The sequence below is a fragment of the Nerophis lumbriciformis genome, linkage group LG07, assembly GCF_033978685.3.
Source record: "Nerophis lumbriciformis linkage group LG07, RoL_Nlum_v2.1, whole genome shotgun sequence".
Classification (NCBI taxonomy): domain Eukaryota; kingdom Metazoa; phylum Chordata; class Actinopteri; order Syngnathiformes; family Syngnathidae; genus Nerophis; species Nerophis lumbriciformis.
In genome coordinates, this window is record NC_084554.2 from 20,293,899 (window position 1) to 20,312,232 (window position 18,334).

Genomic DNA, 18,334 nt, shown 5'->3' on the forward strand with positions numbered 1-18,334 from the left:
TATATGTATGCAAAGATAATGTATGTTTATGGATAGGTAATGTATATTTATGCATAGGTCATGTATATTTATGGATAGGTAATGCAAAGTATCTACAGGTAATGATAAATTACGGATGTATAATGTATATTTAGGAATAGATAATGTGTATTTATAGATATGTAATGTGTGTATATATATATGGATAGGTACTGTATTTGTATGGATAGGTACTGTTTATTTATGCATAGGTAATGTATATTTATAGATATGTAATGTATATATATGGATAGGTAATGTGTATTGTTGGATAGGTTATACTAATGCATATTTATGGATAGGTAATACTGTATTTCTGATTGGTGCATCACACATAGTTTAGATGTGACGTTGGCTTTACCAGGACTTTCAAGCTTTCCTTCTTCCTGTTTGCAGATTTGTCAAACACATCTTCTACCAGCTTCCAAAGATGCACGGCATGTTAAGAATCAACTGTCTGGAGTGTGTGTTGAGTCGCGCTGATGTCATCCCAGACATCTTTTTGCAGCTTCAGACCACGGGCTTTATTCAGATGATGGGTCATAAGTATGAGTCACACTGCTTTCAACGTAACATGGAGTCATGTTTCTGTTGCTTCATTCTGCTCTACTGTACATGCACACAGGGATGAAGCAATACAGAGAGTGTGTCTGGACATCGTCCACAAAATTCTTGCACGCCTCACTCCGCCTCAGCTTCAGGAGTTACTCGGAACTCTGACGTCTTTTGTCTCCCACCCTTCACCAGTGTGCCGAGAGAGGATGTATGACATCCTCATGTGGATCCAGGACAACTACAGGTATGCGGTATTGTCCCTAACATCTACAGTATATTATCTACCTACTCTTTCATCAGCCAATCATCAATATGAAGGGTGTAACGGTATTGTAGATGCAGCGGTATTTCGGTTTCAAAGTCTTCACAATACTACTATGATGCGTGACCGTATCAAACATAAACTTGGTGTGTAGTTTTTTCCGGCTCTTTAGCGTTGAGCGGATCTGAAAGTAAACTACATCTGCCAGAATCCTCTGCGTAGCGCGGGCCGCCAAGGTGGGGGCGTGGAACACCGTAAACAGGAAGTGAAGTGTGTTCGTAGTCGATGAGAGGAATTTCCTGAAAAATTTCATCAAAATCTATCCATAACTCTTTGACTTATGTTGCTAACAAACAAACCCTGGCGTAAACATAACCTCTTTGGCGTAGGTAAACAAGTCTGTGTTCTGCAAACCAATAGTTTTGTCTCAAGCGTTTCCAAAGCGACACATTCAGCCAGTCATGTTGCACCGCACAGAGGTAAAAAAAAAAAATGTTCATTACGAAAAATATGAGGAAACTGAAAAACTACTTGATAAATCTTCAAGCCATCCACCTATTTTTCCACAGCTTGTTTCTCTCAATGTCGTAAGGCAGCGTACAGCCTGGACAAGTCGCATCCTTATAAACTGTCATCCAGAAGAGATATTTAAACCCATCGGAGCCAAATATTGGTTTGTGAGGTATTTACATTATTAAAAGTTAAATCGTTAGTTAACTTTTTTTTTAAAAAGAACATTATTTTTTTGGTGTCCTGTTCAGCTACTCAGTCAAATCATATTGTTGATGCAGATGCCCATATATTTTATGATCTGATCAAATCAAAATGACAGCCCAAACAGCAACACATAAACAAGACACATCAACACCACGACCATGAGACTCCACTCACCAATCCAAACCCACACAAACACACCACAGCCCAAACAACCTAGCCACAGCACCCACACCAAATAAGAAGGCTGCGCTGCCACCGCACCAAGCCACCGACACAAACCCCCCAGAGCAAAGCTGGAACAGACAGACACGGACCGCCCAACAGGAGGCAAACCTTGCGTGACGCCACATAAACCACAAGCAAAACAAGCAACCGCCCAAACCACATCCATAAAAAATAAAATAAAATATACAGTATGTCAAACTGTAAGTTTTTTTAATAAAAAAATGTCCTTGCACAATTCTTTACACTTAAAAATGTATGTTTGTAGTAATAAATATGATTAGAACATTTTAGCATTATGGTTGTGTTCAATTACAGTAAGAGTGTTTCTCCTTAACATTCCTGCCACTTAATTTTACACACTTTAGCATTTTTAAGCCTTTTTGGGGGGGGACATATACCACAAAAATGTCGTACTGTTGCCTTAATACCGTGATGATATCGTACCGTGAGATTTTATACCGTTACCTGCCTTTTATTAACATGTCAGAAATAGAGACTGCTTCTGAAAATATGTATTTAAAAATATGTACAATATGTAGACTTTTGTTCATTTGTCACATTGATTTCCTGTAGTGATGAAGAAAGCATGAAAGACACCACTTCACTTGAAGTTTTAAATGCCGCCAAAGAGACACTGCTTCAAGGGTTGTCTGAAGACAACCAAGGCCTCCAGTAAGTACCATATTATTATTATTTTCATTATAAAAATAACTAGAAAAGCACTTGTGGAGCGCAGAACTCTGCAAGACCCTATCTTCAGAAAGTAAAGAATCCTTTCAAAAAATTCAGAATGCAGACTGATTCAGGTCAGCCCCTAAATGTAATCATTCATCCCATTTCTGAAATTTCATGGAAGTTTCATCAATATCAACCCATAACTTTGTAACTTACCGGTATGTTTCTAACTAACAAACAAACCACACTGAACAAACATTTAATTTTAATGCCTGTGTGTGTTTGTTCATGTGACTCTTCTAAACAAGCTGCAAGTTCATTTTTTGCATTGGTCTCAGAACCCTGGCGCCTTCTTTCTATAGCAGAATGAAATAGAGTGAAACCTCTTGTTAGTCATCCACTATCTTGTCTGTCTTGTCTGTTAGTGGAGGTGGGACTGCAAGCATACACAGTAAAGTTCAGCTCTGTACCATAAACATTAGGTAATACGCCGTAGTAGAAATTATACAGATCAGCCCCAAAATCTAATCAGTTGTTCTGTATCCCATCCCAAGAGACTGTTGATGTGTCAATCCACAAATTTCACACACCATAATTCAGTGTTTTTCAACCACTGTGCCGTGGCACACTTGTGTGCCATGAGATATCAATCAATCAATCAATGTTTATTTATATAGCCCTAAATCACAAGTGTCTCAAAGGGCTGCACAAGCCACAACGACATCCTCGGTACAGGGCCCACAGAAGGGCAAGGAAAAACTCACCCCAGTGGGACGTCGATGTGAATGACTATGAGAAACCTTGGAGAGGACCGCATATGTGGGTAACCCCCCCCTCTAGGGGAGACCAAAAGCAATGGATGTCGAGTGGGTCTGAGATAATATTGTGAAAGTCCAATCCATAGTGGATCCAACATATCAGCGAAAGTCCAGTCCATAGTGGATCCAACATAATAGTGAGAGTCCAGTCCATAGTGGGGCCAGCAGGAAACCATCCCGAGCGGAGACGGGTCAGCAGCGCAGAGATGTCCCCAACCGATGCACAGGCGGCCGACTCTGGACAGCCAGCACTTCATCCATGGCCACCGGACCTGTGTAACTCCCTCTCCACAAGGGAGAGGGGGGCAGAGGAGAAAAGAAAAGAAACGGCAGATCAACTGGTCTAAAAAGGGGGTCTATTTAAAGGCTAGAGTATACAAATGAGTTTTAAGATGGGACTTAAATGCTTCTACTGAGGTAGCATCTCTAACTGTTACCGGGAGGGCATTCCATAGTACTGGAGCCCGAATAGAAAACGCTCTATAGCCCGCAGACTTTTTTTGGGCTCTGGGAATTACTAATAAGCCGGAGTTCTTTAAACGCAGATTTCTTGCCGGGACATATGGTACAATACAATCGACAAGATAGGCTGGAGCTAGACCGTGTAGTATTTTATACGTAAGTAGTAAAACCTTAAAGTCACATCTTAAGTGCACAGGAAGCCAGTGCAGGTGAGCCAGTATAGGCGTAATATGATCAAACTTTCTTGTTCTTGTCAAAAGTCTTAACAGCCGCATTTTGTACCAACTGTAATCTTTTAATGCTAGACATGGGGAGACCTGAAATACAGTCTGGTGTGCTCTGGGAGATTGTCTAATTTCACCTATTTGGGTTAAAAATATTTTTTGCAAACCAGTAATTATAGTCTGCAAATTATGTGTTGTTGTTGAGTGTCGGTGTTGTCTAGAGCTCGGCAGAGTAACCGTGTAATACTCTTCCATATCAGTAGGTGGCAGCCGGTGCTTGTAGATGTCAGAAACAGCAGGAGGCAGGGTGAAGGTAAAATTGTGTCTAATGCTTAAACCAAAAATAAACAAAAGGTGAGTGCCCCTAAGAAAAGGCATTGAAGCTCAAGGAAGGCTAAGCGGAACAAAACTAAAACTGAACTGGCTACAAAGTAGACAAAAACAGAATGCTGGACGACAGCAAAGACGGCGTCCACAATGTACAACCGAACATGACATGACAATCAACAATGTCCCCACAAAGAAGGATAAAAACAACTAAAATATTCTTGATTGCTAAAACAAAGTAGATGCGGGAAATATCGCTCAAAGAAAGACATGAAACTGCTACAGGAAAATACCAAAAAAAGAGAAAAAGACACCAAAATAGAAGCGCAAGACAAGAACTAAAACACTACACACAGGAAAACAGCAAACAACTCAAAATAAGTCACGGCGTGATGTGACAGAACGTGACAGTACACCTACTTTGAGACAAGAGCTATATTGATGCATGGTTGGTTATGGTTTAAAGTCATATCCAACAAAAAATACTTTACTGTCTACTGAGTTTCATTTTTTAATGATTTCTGCTGGTGGTGTGCCTCCGGATTTTTTCAACACAAAAAATGTGCCTTGGCTCAAAAAAGGTTGAAATTAACTGCCATAAATTATGCAACATCAAACCAGGATTTTCCTCCATAAACTTGTGTTTTCTGGGTAAATGTGGGTTCCAATAGGTCCTTTGCAGTATTTGCAGAATTTAAATTATTGAATTGATTATTAAAAAAACTTCTGCCACTTTTTACTGTCCATCCTTACTTCCAGCTGTGGGCGTTGGCAAACACAACACATTTTTTACTTAATGTTGGTTTGTCCGCTCTAAATTGACCACTGCATAAGAGATTTCAGGTGTTTTGTAGATATAAGGGTGTCTGAAAAAGGGATGTCTTTGGACTGTGGTAGTAACAAGCTGTCCTTTCAAACAGTCCAACCTATGCTCGTCATGAACCTCACCACTTTCTTCAAATCTTTTACTTATCTTCTCCACTTGATGTTTGAATGCATGGAAGATGTCTGCCACCTCAGCAGAAGGCATGGTTTTCAGGCTCCTGATGATCAGCACTTTGGTCTGCAGTCGAATCTTCGGCATGTTTGCTCTTTGAGAAAATTATTAAATAAAAGAAAAATAACACATACCAAAGTAGAAAGGTATGTGTTTACCATTCATTCTTGGTGTCGCACAGGTGGCAGCGTGTAGTTAAGATTAAGATTAGTTTATTTTAAAGGGGACAATGCAATTTCATAAAACACATGACTACACATGGTTAAAAAAGCCAGAATTAGCCAGAAGGCTAGTTTCCATCTGTAGTCCACTGGCCATGATGTAAAAAGGCAGTAAAATTACAATTTCAAAGAAAAAGAGAGAGAAAAAAAAATCACACAATACAATACATATACGATATAATAAAAAATAAAATACAACACACAACATAATATTTATCTTAGCATCAAAAACAGGCTCATCTTTTAGTGCTGGCAGCTGTAGGTGTTGGTAAGCCACATTCTCAATTTTTTTGTGAAGGCCTTGTATGTTGTGACCAGTTGTCAACAAGCCTATGGTAAATGGGTTATACTTGCGTAGCGCTTTTCTACCTTCAAGGTACTCAAAGCGCTTTGACACTATTTCCACATTCACACACTGATGGCGGGAGCTGCCATGCAAGACCCTAACCACAACCCATCAGGAGCAAGGGTGAAGTGTCTTGCTCAAGGACAAAATGGACGTGACTAGGCGCCCTCTCACGGCTGTAGAGACGGCAACGTTTACTCCTTTGTATGAATTAACATTCAATTTGATATATTTTTTATGTATAAGTCGCACCTGACTATAAATTGCAGGACCAGTCTAACTATGACGAAAAGTGTGACTTGTTGTGCATTAAAATACGATAATACTCTTATATAATCTGCTATTTCTTTCAGGCTCTATGTTTGTAATTTCTGGAGCCAAGAGAAGCGCCTTCCCACCATGACGCTAGAGCGGATGTTGACAGTGCTGCATTCACTGTACACCTGTAAAATTGAGAGGAGCTTCTTAAGCCTGGCAACCAATCTGTTGTTGGAAATGACCAGTCAGAGCCCTGACTTCAAACGCAACATGTTTGAGTATCCTCTATCGGAGTGCACCTTCCAGGTTTGTATCAAAGATAGCACACTGGGATGCAGAGAAAAATACAATCTTTTACAAACGGTTAATTTACAGTAGTAGCCTGCAGGCAGAAATACAAAACTCAGGTACTCACTGTCGTTTGGGGAAGAAAGAAAAACAGTACAAGCAAATAACCCAAAACAAGGCACTGCGAAACAAATGCAAGTAAAGAATTGCTTAGCAAAAAGGTGCAACTGAAGCAAAACAACAGGAATGTCAGAAAGACAAGTAATCAGTGGGAGTATAAGCGTCATTATAAACTACTAGAATAGTTTTAAAAATACTACATATTAATAGATAATATGCACACTATTTTTGGGGTTATGTTCCAAGACCCCCAACAAATAATGATCGCATCCGCAAAAATATATATTTTATATATATATATATTGTTTTTAATATATTTTTCAACTTTATTTTTTTATGTATTTATTGATTACAGTGATCACAGCATTTTTTACCTGCATTTTTGACACTTTTAAACCCTTTCATGTGTGTCTGGCACTTATTAAACACATTTTGAATTGAGTATTACACATGAAGAGACAAAGTCATACAGTATACAGTGGGTCTTGAATGGTTCAGAAAATACAAAGTTCAGATTTTGTCATGGTTTTGTGACACGGTTTTCTGTTCTGTTAAGTTCAACATAAATATCTTATCAAATAAAAGTTAAACTTTGAAATAGTGTAAACAAAAATATAAGTGTACAATCTTTATAACCACATTATATGATATATAGATACAATTAAGAGCAAGCTTTATAAGCACTAGTTGTATTGGTTTGAATCAAAAATGTTAATGTCTATTAATTAAATGCAAATATCCTTACATTTTTTGGGGCAACATAAATGTACAAATGAGTGCTTTAAGTACAAAGTACCTTTTGAAACCTTTACTTGTTAGTGCAATCAGACAGTATGGTGCACACAGAACTTTTATTTTGAAGGCTGTAAGTGTGTTGTCGTTCTTAGGGTGCTTGACGGCTACTATGTTTTTGAGTGGAGATGACTCTAGGATGTGATGGGGAAAAAAGTGCCTCTCAATTTACGGCTGCTGTCCTGTTTGTACATTGATCCTGTATCAATCTTATATTGATCCTACATTCACTTTACATCGATCTTATCATCTAACATCGATTTTGCATCAATTCTACATTTATTATACATTGATTTTTCATTAACACAATCAGATGAGATGTGTTGTTGGTGTATGTGTTGTCCTGACTTAGTCTGTGTTTCAAGTGGTTGTTTGAGCATTGTTTTGTTCGGGAGGAGGTGGTCTAGTGTGTCAGTGAAGATGAGTGGTCCCTGACTAATGATTTCACCAAACGATTCTTCCCTTCACAATGACAACATTTCACTTACAACTATGTCAGTTTCCATGATAGTCTGCGTTTAACCGTACAGTACATTCAGTTGTTTTCTGCCAATTCTGTGCCATTAATGCAGAAATCCTATGACTCTACTTCACCTCACATGCATACGCGTATAATCAGAACTTCATGAACACGCTCCCAACTAATTAGTTAAAAAAAAAAACATAGAATCCCAGCAGGACACTTTTTTTCATAAAACGTTAGATATCTAGTACACATAGTGTACTTAAAATCAAGTCTTGTCAGAGCATCTTCCTGCCGGAAAATGTTAAACGAATTCCCTTGTGGGACAGCACCCTCTACTGGATTCATAGCTGTAACACTTTTCCCCCCTGTAGATAACACCATCAAACATTTTTTTCAACTAAATTATTTAATTTCAAAGCAGAACAGTTTTTATTTGCAAACAGTGACTAGGCAGGCTCTACTGTCGAAGAAGCGGGAGGACAACGAGAACGGTATATAACGCTTACTGTTCCTGGCATGGTAACCAAAAGCTTGGAAGACAAGGAACAGTTTGGTGTCTTCCTGCCACAGCCACTGTGCTTTGAACACCACTAATCTTGTTGGTCCATCCCATGAGTAAAGCGATCTGCAGAGGAAACACAATTAAGGAACGAGTAGAAGAAGTTGATCCAAAAACAATCAGGATGTTTATCTTGTTAATCACTTGAACACTTTGTTCACTCTTTGATAAGTATCTCATAACATACAGTATAAGAAAAAGGAAGTGGTGTCACTTCTTCTCCTTAATAAAGTAGTTCATCAACATACAAGCACTGCTGTAGAACAGGTGAACATATTCTTACATAGATACAAACAATACCAATTAAAAGTGTTTTTTTTTTACTCTTTTCAGGATTATTTAATTGATTCCAACTGGCGCTTCAGGAGTACTGTAATGACTCCAATGTTTGCTGAAACCCAAATGTCTCAAGGCCCTGAAAGTGTGGCAACATCCCAGTCAGGAACTCTGAGTGCAAAGCTGCGAGCGACTCAGACCACACTTGACTTCAGTCAAACGCAAGCACCAAGTACTGCTCACATATCAGTATTGTAGTATTTTCAACATTTTTGCTTGACTAATCCATTTTCTACCTTTTGTTCATTTGATTTTCAGGTCAGCGCTCCGCATTTAACTGGCTGACTGGCAGCAGCGTGGACACACTGGCAGAGTATTCTGTGTCTGAGTCGTCATTGTTGGTGTTTGACAAGAAAGCAGCAAGACGAGCAGTGGGTGAAGGTTTTGGTCGCAGGCGCCTCACTGCATCAACGGATGAGGTGGACAGTAACACCAGAGGTAAGTTTCTTCTGTTACTTCTGAAATGTAACATGCAGTCACAGACCACTTAATAATGCCACCCTGATGGATTTTCTACACAGCAGAGAACGAGAAGCGTCAAAAAATCCTTCAATTAAGACGCAGATTCCTCAAGGCCCAAGAGGAGAGTCTGTTTTTTGCACAAAAAGAAGTCCAAAGACAAAAACGACTGAAGGTGATAAAGACACTACAAAATATTGATGTTCTTCTACATAGTTAACGTTTAAATATTTATATTAGTTTGGTATATTTTCAAATTTTTCATTGTAGTTGTATTTTAGAAGGCATGAATTATGAACAGTGTTTATTTCTTTGTGGGTTCATAGGCACATGCACGTGTCATGTGATCACTCCTCTATATTTAATTATGGGTCAAGGAGGGGAATATTTGGATGTAATCGATGCACCAACATAAGAATGTGCGCGCATACGCACGTGCAGCATAGCCAAGTATTATTGCAATCGCTCCTCCACAGTTATATTTCATAAATCTTTATCATAGAAAGACTCCAAATTAGTGCAAAAATCCCAAATTAAGACGTGTTATTTAATAATGCAATTACTCGCCTGCATGCGATCAGTCATCCTGTCTGAGGGGCTCGACACAAAACAGTTACCACTGTATTGTACATATTCAAGTTTCCTCTAAGTTTGCAGCTTTGGGGGAGCTGGCTATCAATGACACACATGCACACTGTGGTGTGATTGCTCCTCTACAGTTAAATTTGAGGTATGCAGCCAGCCTGAGGGGCATCGAAATAAACAGTTACCACTGTACTCTACATATTTACCTTTTCCTCTAAGATTACGGATTTGGGGTGGGATGGCTATCAATGACACATATGCACATAGCCAACTGTGGTCTGATTACTCCTCTACAGTCGAATTTGAAGCATGCTGCTATTAATTATTTAAGGAATAAAGTCATCTATTGATTACCATAGTTTGTGCGATTAATCGAGTAATCACATTAAACACACTTGATAATAGGGCTGGGTGGTATCGACCAAAACTGATACTGCTGCATTTTTAGTCCAGGTACCAGTATGTACTGGTATCTTTAAAAAAATAAGTGCTTAAGGTTGCCTCAGTGTATTACGGCTAGATAACCAGTGTTGATTTAGACTTAGACAAACTTTATTGATCCACAAGGGGCATTGTTCCTTGAGCGTATTACGATTATTTTTGTTGTAAGTAGTAACGTTTATTCTTATAAAGTAGTTAGTTAGCTGTTTCAAAGCTCATTAAACTATTAATTCAATCAACAAAATATAAGTCAAAGCCTTTTTCTAATGGATTTAATCGATGAATCGTTTTAGCCCTTACTGAGACAAACTCATGCATGTGCCCATGCAGGCTAATTGTAGTGTGATTGCTCCTCTTCAGATACATGTCACAAACTTTCATTGTAAAAATCACTAGAAAGACTTTAAATGAGCCAAAAAGTCAAAATAAACTTGTTAATGTTTAATGAATGTGATTACATTTGGTTAAATAAAACTAATGTGTATATGTATATGGGTGTGTTGTTGGGTTAGGGTAAACACTAATGCTTATTGTGGACAAAATAAACAATACAAATACAAAAGGGGACGGCGTGGCGCAGTTGGGTGAGTGGCCGTGCCAGCAACCTGAGGGTTCCTGGTTCAATCCCCACCTTCTACCAACCTCGCCACATCCGTTGTGTCCTTGAGCAAGACACTTCACCCTTGCTCCTGATGGGTCGTGGTTAGGGCCTTGCATGGCAGCTCCCGCCATCAGTGTGTGAATGGGTGAATGTGGAAATATTGTCAAAGCGCCTTGAGTACCTTGAAGGTAGAAAAGCGCTATACAAGTATAACCCATTTACCATTTACAAATACAACTTTTAAATCATCTGTATTGTACTGATCACAAGATCAATTTCTCTGTGGCGGTGTGCAGGAACAAAAAGCTGATGAGAGGCTGCGAAAGGAGGCTCAGGTGACTTTGTATCGGAACTACAGAGTAGGAGACTTTCCAGACATCCAAATTCCTTATAGTAATCTCATTGTTCCTCTTCAAGCAGTTGCACAGGTGAGCCTGCCAATGATGTACTTGCAGCAGGTTATGTGACAAGTAATGTATGATATACTCTTGTGTTCCTTCTTTAGAGAGATCCCATTCTGGCCAAACACTTGTTCAGCTCCCTCTTTAGTGGCATTCTGCAGGAAATGGAAACTCACAAAAGCAGACAGCAGGCAGCAGAAATCAAAGAGGACCTTCGATGCACCATGAACCAATTCCTGGGCAAGAGTACACTCTGCTTCCCACCATTTATAGCGTGTGTGCAAGTATGTATATCATCAACCATTTATATTCATATTACTTTCAAAATACTTTACGGTCTCCTTGGAACGTGCTTAACTTAACTCCGTTTATATCTGTCGACCAACTCATTAAGTCGGGGTTCACTGAGCCGTTTAAGTCGATGTCGATATAAATGGTCAACTGCTTGTGTTATATATATAAATAATATAAGAGCCAAAGAGGTAATTTCTATCCAAAATTGTACGTTCATGTTGATATTTGTTGACTTCATCATTATCGATGATCAAAGTGACAAAAGAAACACAAAAACATACACACACTGACTTCCGGTTCCGTGCAAATTAAGCTTCAAAATAACAGCATGTGTGTATTAACCTGGATTCTACCACGGCAACTACAAAGTGAAGATATTTGTTTTTAGATTGTTAGCTACAAGAAAAAAGATTTGTGGATGAAGACAAATGTTTTCATGTCGACATCTGCTTACGTCCAGAACCGCTTATGTCGACTTGAGTCAGCCAATTCGAAGTATTAGAACTTCAACAACTTCCACTCAGTGTGATACAAAGTAATCCCTCGTTTATCGCATCAAATTGGTCTATTTGTCCTTGGTAAATGAAGCAAAATAGGATTATTATTTAAAAAATGGAATATTATCACTGTGTATAAAGACAATGGTTTACAACCTTCTAAATGAGTTTTCTAACAGAACTAGAGCCCTGTAGACATGAAATAACACCAATATAATCCCCTTTACACTTTCTCTACGTAACATACAGTAACCTTAAGTGCATTCTATTTGCTGGTTGTGAAGGATCCTCCAAGCGTCAATGATGGCCACATCAATGACGACTATGTGGAAACACGTCATTGCATCCTAGATAATTCCTCAAGGTTAGACCTGAACTTCCTTATGCTGAAACCATGGGTGTTTGATGTTCTGTCAAAAATTGGTCAACTCTGATAGTGTCAACATTAGTTGCGATAAAATTGAGTGTTGTCAAGTCTTGCTGTGTTGTTCTCGGTCTAGTCCTGTGATATCACTGACATCAAAAGATCACTATAGTGGAGATGTGTTCTTAACTAGGCAAAAGTCCAAGATAAGGTGCATCAATACTTATAATCGCCACTAAACATGAAAGACATGTAAACAATGGCTCCATCAGCATGGAAAGGGAAGTCCCGCTTGGTGAATCTATATGGTGATCACCACAACATAACAGGAAATAAGACAAAATACTGCACTGTAATACATTGAAAACTTAATTTATGTGCTTAAAAAATCTGTAATAGAGTGAAGCGATGAGGGATTCGTTTAGCCCCCTGTGACTGATTTATTGTCTGTGTATGTTCTATTTTGTTGGTATTTTGTTATTTAGGACAAAGGTTGCCAACCGTCCATTTAAATTAAAAATTGTCCCATATTTAAAAACAAAAGTAAGCATCTTTTATTGAGCTGTCAGGGGACGCACTTTATTCCATATTTTCATTATCATTACAAAAATGTGTAATTCCATGAAATGACAACCGCTTGGCACAGAATAAGTCTAATTAATGCTAGCATCTCGAATTTCTCACCTATCAAACTCTTTGCAGTTTGACTTTCCTTGTATCAGCTCAATAGGAGATATATTTTTGTGACTAAATACTAAACCATTCCATTTTTATGTTATCATTTTATCATATCATTGTCAAACCCGTCTCAGGACTCGGATGATCACTTTGCCGCATCCTGACCTGAATCCTATAACTCCTGTAGGATATGTGCTACCAGCATGCGGACCTGCTGCACATCGATCCAGCACACATCAGCTCCACCAGCAGTGCAAGTCTCCAGCAGCCGTCAGGTATCCTGCTGTTGGAAGAAAGTTTGATGCACACTAGCATCAAGGATGAACCTCCCGCCAAAAGATCAAGAGGACACCAAAAAATACCTCCAGATACCAACAAATGGGTCCATCTTGCAAGGTACCACAATTTCACTGCCGTTCTTTAAGAGGTCCCCCGTCTATGAAATATTGTATGGAAAACAGTACAGTAGAATGTAGTACAAGTACAGTAGTTTTATGAAGTAATGTAATAATAATGTACAGCATTTACCTTGGAGAGTGGATTTCAGTGGTATCTCCTCCCAGTCGCTTCTGCTTCAAACACACCATCAATAGCTTCTCCATACAAACAATGTGTTTGTGTACCAAATGCTTGATCATCAAATTTATAGACAGAACAAACTGTAATACGCCAAACAGCTTCTGCAGCTTCTTAATATTTTCATAAATAAATGTCCGTCGTTTGGGCGCGTGTGGCTGCACCTTCTTGTGATGTGGACTGGCGCTGTAGCGGGGCTGAATCGCCGGGTAGGCTGTTAACAGGTAGGACTTATTTTTTAATGGTTCGTTTGTCTGATTTGTTTTCTGTCCTGCACCCTTACCTTTTTAGTTCCGTTGGTTAAACGAGAATCTTAACTGTCTAATCAGAACACATTCTAATGACATGTGTGGTGTTTTTGTTAGGTTGACCGACTCTTTGTGTGGCCGTGAATGCGTCAGTAACAGTTGGGAGAGAGAGTCACTGGAGTGGAGAGAGAAGTGACAGTTGTGGAAAAACTGTGCATGATGTTTTATTTTGGCGTGGTTATGGCCGACAGTGACCAATTTATGCTAGATACTGGTTTTGTAGTTGTTTTGGTGTGGTTATGGCGGTAATGGATATTGCACAATAAAGAAATTGAGCACCGATCACTTTCTCATCTTCTTAATAATTACTACATAGACGTTACAGTATGTTTGTTTCTTATGTAAACTCAGCAGGAACAACAACAACGTTTAATAAAATAATAACTCTGAATTGCTAAAACAGCACAACCCTGTGACAAACATTACTTCAGTGGTGGAAAGACTCGTTACATAAGGTATGTTACATTAACATATTAATTAAATGGATATCATCCACTTCTTCATCTCCGCACTCTACAAGGTTTTGTTTACGCTGCAGGTCAATTCTGATTTTTTTCCCCAAATGCTGAAGCTATGTTTACTTCCGTAAACACTGCACTGCGTGCAACGTCATGTCCGCATGCGGGTCAGATTATGTTCACATTAGACATCACATTTTTTCTTTGTACGTGAACGGCCACTAAAAAGATCCGAATTGGACAACCATCCATCCATCCATCCATCTTCTTCCGCTTATCCGAGGTCGGGTCGCGGGGGCAGCAGCCTAAGCAGGGAAGCCCAGACTTCCCTCTACCCAGCCACTTCGTCCAGCTCTTCCTGTGGGACCCCGAGGCGTTCCCAGGCCAGCCGGGAGACATAGTCTTCCCAACGTGTCCTGGGTCTTCCCCGCGGCCTCCTACCGGTCGGACGTGCCCTAAACACCTCCCTAGGGAGGCGCTCGGATGGCATCCTGACCAGATGCCCGAACCACCTCATCTGGCTCCTCTCGATGTGGAGGAGCAGCGGCTTTACTTTGAGCTCCCCCCGGATGGCAGAGCTTCGCACCCTATCTCACCCGGCGGAGGAAACTCATTTCGGCCGCTTGTACCCGTGATCTTGTCCTTTCGGTCATAACCCAAAGCTCATGACCATAGGTGAGGATAGGAACGTAGATCGACCGGTAAATTAGGAGCTTTGCCTTCCGGCTCAGCTCCTTCTTCACCACAACGGCTCGATACAGCGTCCGCATTACTGAAGACGCCGCACCGATCCGCCTGTCGATCTCACGATCCACTTTTCCCCCACTCGTGAACAAGACTCCGAGGTACTTGAACTCCTCCACTTGGGGCAAGATCTCCTCCCCAACCCGGAGATGGCACTCCACCCTTTTCCGGGCGAGAACCATGGACTCGGACTTGGTCATCCCAGTCGCTTCACACTCGGCTGCGAACCGATCCAGTGAGATCTGAAGATCCTGGCCAGATGAAGCCATCAGGACCACATCATCTGCAAAAAGCAGAGACGTAATCCTGCAGCCACCAAACCAGATCCCCTCAACGCCTTGACTGCGCCTAGAAATTCTGTCCATAAAAGTTATGAACAGAATCGGTGACAAAGGGCAGCCTTGGCGGAGTCCAACCCTCACTGGAAACGTGTCCGACTTACTGCCGGCAATGCGGACCAAGCTCTGGCACTGAGCATACAGGGAGCGGACTGCCACAATCAGACAGTCCGATACCCCATACTCCCTGAGCACTCCCCACAGGACTTCCCAAGGGACACGGTCGAATGCCTTCTCCAAGTCCACAAAACACATGTAGACTGGTTGGGCAAACTCCCATGCACCCTCAAGGACCCTGCCGAGAGTATAGAGCTGGTCCACAGTTCCACGACCAGGACGAAAACCACACTGTTCTTCCTGAATCCGAGGTTCGACTATCCGGCGTAGCCTCCTCTCCAGTGCACCCGAATAGACCTTACCGGGAAGGCTGAGGAGTGTGATCCCACGATAGTTAGAATACACCCTCCGGTTCCCCTTCTTAAAGAGAAGAACCACCAAACCGGTCTGCCAATCCAGAGGTACCGCCCCCGATGTCCACGCGATGCTGCAGAGTCTTGTTAACCAAGACAGCCCCACAGCATCCAGAGCCTTAAGGAACTCCGGGCGGATCTCATCCACCCCCGAGAGTATAGAGCTGGTCCACTGGCCTTGCCACCGAGGAGCTTTTTAACTACCTCAGCAACCTCAGCCTCAGAAATAGGAGATCCCACCACAGACTCCCCAGGCACTGCTTCCTCATAGGAAGACGTGTTGGTGGGATTGAGGAGGTCTTCGAAGTATTCCCTCCACCGATCCACAACATCCGCAGTCGAGGTCAGCAGAACACCATCCTCGCCATTGATAGTGCACTGCTTCTCCTTCCTGAGGCGGCGGATGGTGGTCCAGAATCGCTTCGAAGCCGTCCGGAAGTCGTTTTCCATGGCTTCCCCGAACTCCTCCCATGTCCGAGTTTTTGCCTCCGCGACCGCTGAAGCCGCACACCGCTTGGCCTGTCGGTACCTGTCCGCTGCCTCAGGAGTCCCATGAGCCAAAAGAACCCGATAGGACTTCTTCTTCAGCTTGACGGCATCCCTCACCGCCGGTGTCCACCAACGGGTTCTAGGATTACCGCCACGACAGGCACCAACTACCTTGCGGCCACAGCTCCAATCAGCCGCCTCGACAATAGAGGCGCGGAACATGGTCCATTCGGACTCAATGTCCAGTACCTCCCTCGTGACATGTTCAAAGTTCTTCCGGAGGTGGGAATTGAAACTCTCTCTGACAGGAGACTTTGCCAGACGTTCCCAGCAAACCCTCACAATGCGTTTGGGCCTGCCAGGTCTGTCCGGCATCCTCCCCCATCATCGCAGCCAACTCACCACCAGGTGGTGATTGGTAGAGAGCTCCGCCCCTCTCTTCACCCTAGTGTCCAAAACATGAGGTCGCAAATCCGATGACACAACTACAAAGTCGATCATGGAACTGCGGCCTAGGGTGTCCTGGTGCCAAGTGCACATATGGACACCCTTATGCTTGAACATGGTGTTCGTTATGGACAATCTGTGACGGGCACAAAAGTACAATAACAAAACACCGCTTGGGTTCAGATCCGGGCAGCCATTCTTCCCAATCACGCCTCTCCAGGTTTCACTGTCGCTGCCAACATGAGCATTGAAGTCCCCCAGTAGAACGAGGGAATCACCCGGGGGAGCACTCTCAAGTACTCCCTCGAGTGAATCCAAAAAGGGTGGGTAGTCTGAGCTGCGGTTTGGCGCGTAAGCGCAAACCACAGTCCGGACCCGTTCCCCCACCCGAAGGCGGAGGGAAGCTACGCTCTCGTCCACCGGGTTGAACTCCAATGTGCAGGCTCTGAGCCGGGGGGTAACAATAATTGCCACCCCAGCCCGTCGCCTCTCACTGCCGGCAACGCCAGAGTGGAAGAGAGTCCAGCCCCTCTCGAGAGAACTGGTTCCAGAGCCCTTGCTGTGCGTCGAAGTGAGTCCGACTATATCTAGCCGGAACTTCTCCACCTCGCGCACTAGCTCAGGCTCCTTCCCCCCCAGCGAGGTGACGTTCCGCGTCCCAAGAGCTAGCTTCTGTAGCCGAGGATCGGACCGCCAAGTGCCCTGCCTTCGGCTGCCGCCCAGCTTACATCGCACCCGACCTCTATGACCCCTGCTATGGGTGGTGAGCCCATTGGAGGGGGGACCCACGTTGCCTCTTCGGGCTGTGCCCGGCCGGGCCCCATGGGGACACCAGGTGCTCGCCACCGTGCCCCACCTCCGGGCGTGGCTCCAGAGGGGGGCCCCGGTGACCCGCGTCCGGGCGAGGGAAATCTGGGTTCCTTGTCAGTGTTCCTCATAGAGATCTTCGAGCTGCTCTTTGTCTGATCCCTCACCTTTGGATAACCGACCCTGCAATGTGAATATAGCCCAAGTCCTGCTGTGTCTAGCATACAAGGTCAAACATGTTATGATGCTTTTGATTCAAATGTGCTGTGGTGGATTAAATTGTATGAACAATTTTTGAAGAGGGTTTACTAAACTCCGGTATTTAATGAATTACATAGATACATGTAGTTGTCACTGCTACTTGATATTATAATGTATACAACATCACTAAATGTGTGTGTTAGTGTGTAAATAAATATTGTACGTTGAATTAGCTTGTTTTCGCTTGTGAAAGAACATGAGAAGTAACACATTCTCTACTTTTTCTTGCAGGCTTTACAGAGCTTTGGAAGATTATGATGTTGTTCGGGGAATCTTTGCTGGTAAAGTGGGGACCAAGTCAGTTACCAGTGCTGCTCTGCAAGCTGAAGCCAGCTCTGACTTTGCTCAAGCTGCTAAACTGTACGATGAGGTACAGTCTGGAAGGCCTGATGTTGAATTTTGTTTTTCTTATGGATTTGTTGCAGCATCAAAGTGACAAATGTTGTCTCC

At 42.2% G+C, this 18,334-nt stretch overlaps 1 protein-coding gene across 5 annotated transcripts in view; it reads left to right on the forward strand.

Annotated features, from left to right (window-relative positions):
- prkdc (protein kinase, DNA-activated, catalytic subunit) overlaps window positions 1-18,334 on the forward strand; it is a 149,977-nt gene that overhangs the window by 98,703 nt on the left and 32,940 nt on the right. For 4 of the 5 annotated variants that reach the window (XM_061965688.2, XM_061965690.2, XM_061965691.2 and 1 more), the window contains 11 exons: window positions 415-564; window positions 644-817; window positions 2,351-2,449; window positions 6,201-6,411; window positions 8,664-8,838; window positions 8,925-9,104; window positions 9,188-9,300; window positions 11,049-11,180; window positions 11,258-11,437; window positions 13,174-13,382; window positions 18,116-18,254. In XM_061965688.2, the coding sequence (XP_061821672.2) occupies window positions 415-564; window positions 644-817; window positions 2,351-2,449; window positions 6,201-6,411; window positions 8,664-8,838; window positions 8,925-9,104; window positions 9,188-9,300; window positions 11,049-11,180; window positions 11,258-11,437; window positions 13,174-13,382; window positions 18,116-18,254 (1,762 nt within the window). The remainder of the gene's footprint in view (window positions 1-414; window positions 565-643; window positions 818-2,350; window positions 2,450-6,200; window positions 6,412-8,663; window positions 8,839-8,924; window positions 9,105-9,187; window positions 9,301-11,048; window positions 11,181-11,257; window positions 11,438-13,173; window positions 13,383-18,115; window positions 18,255-18,334) is intronic. The other variant, XM_061965689.2, reaches the window with a different exon arrangement.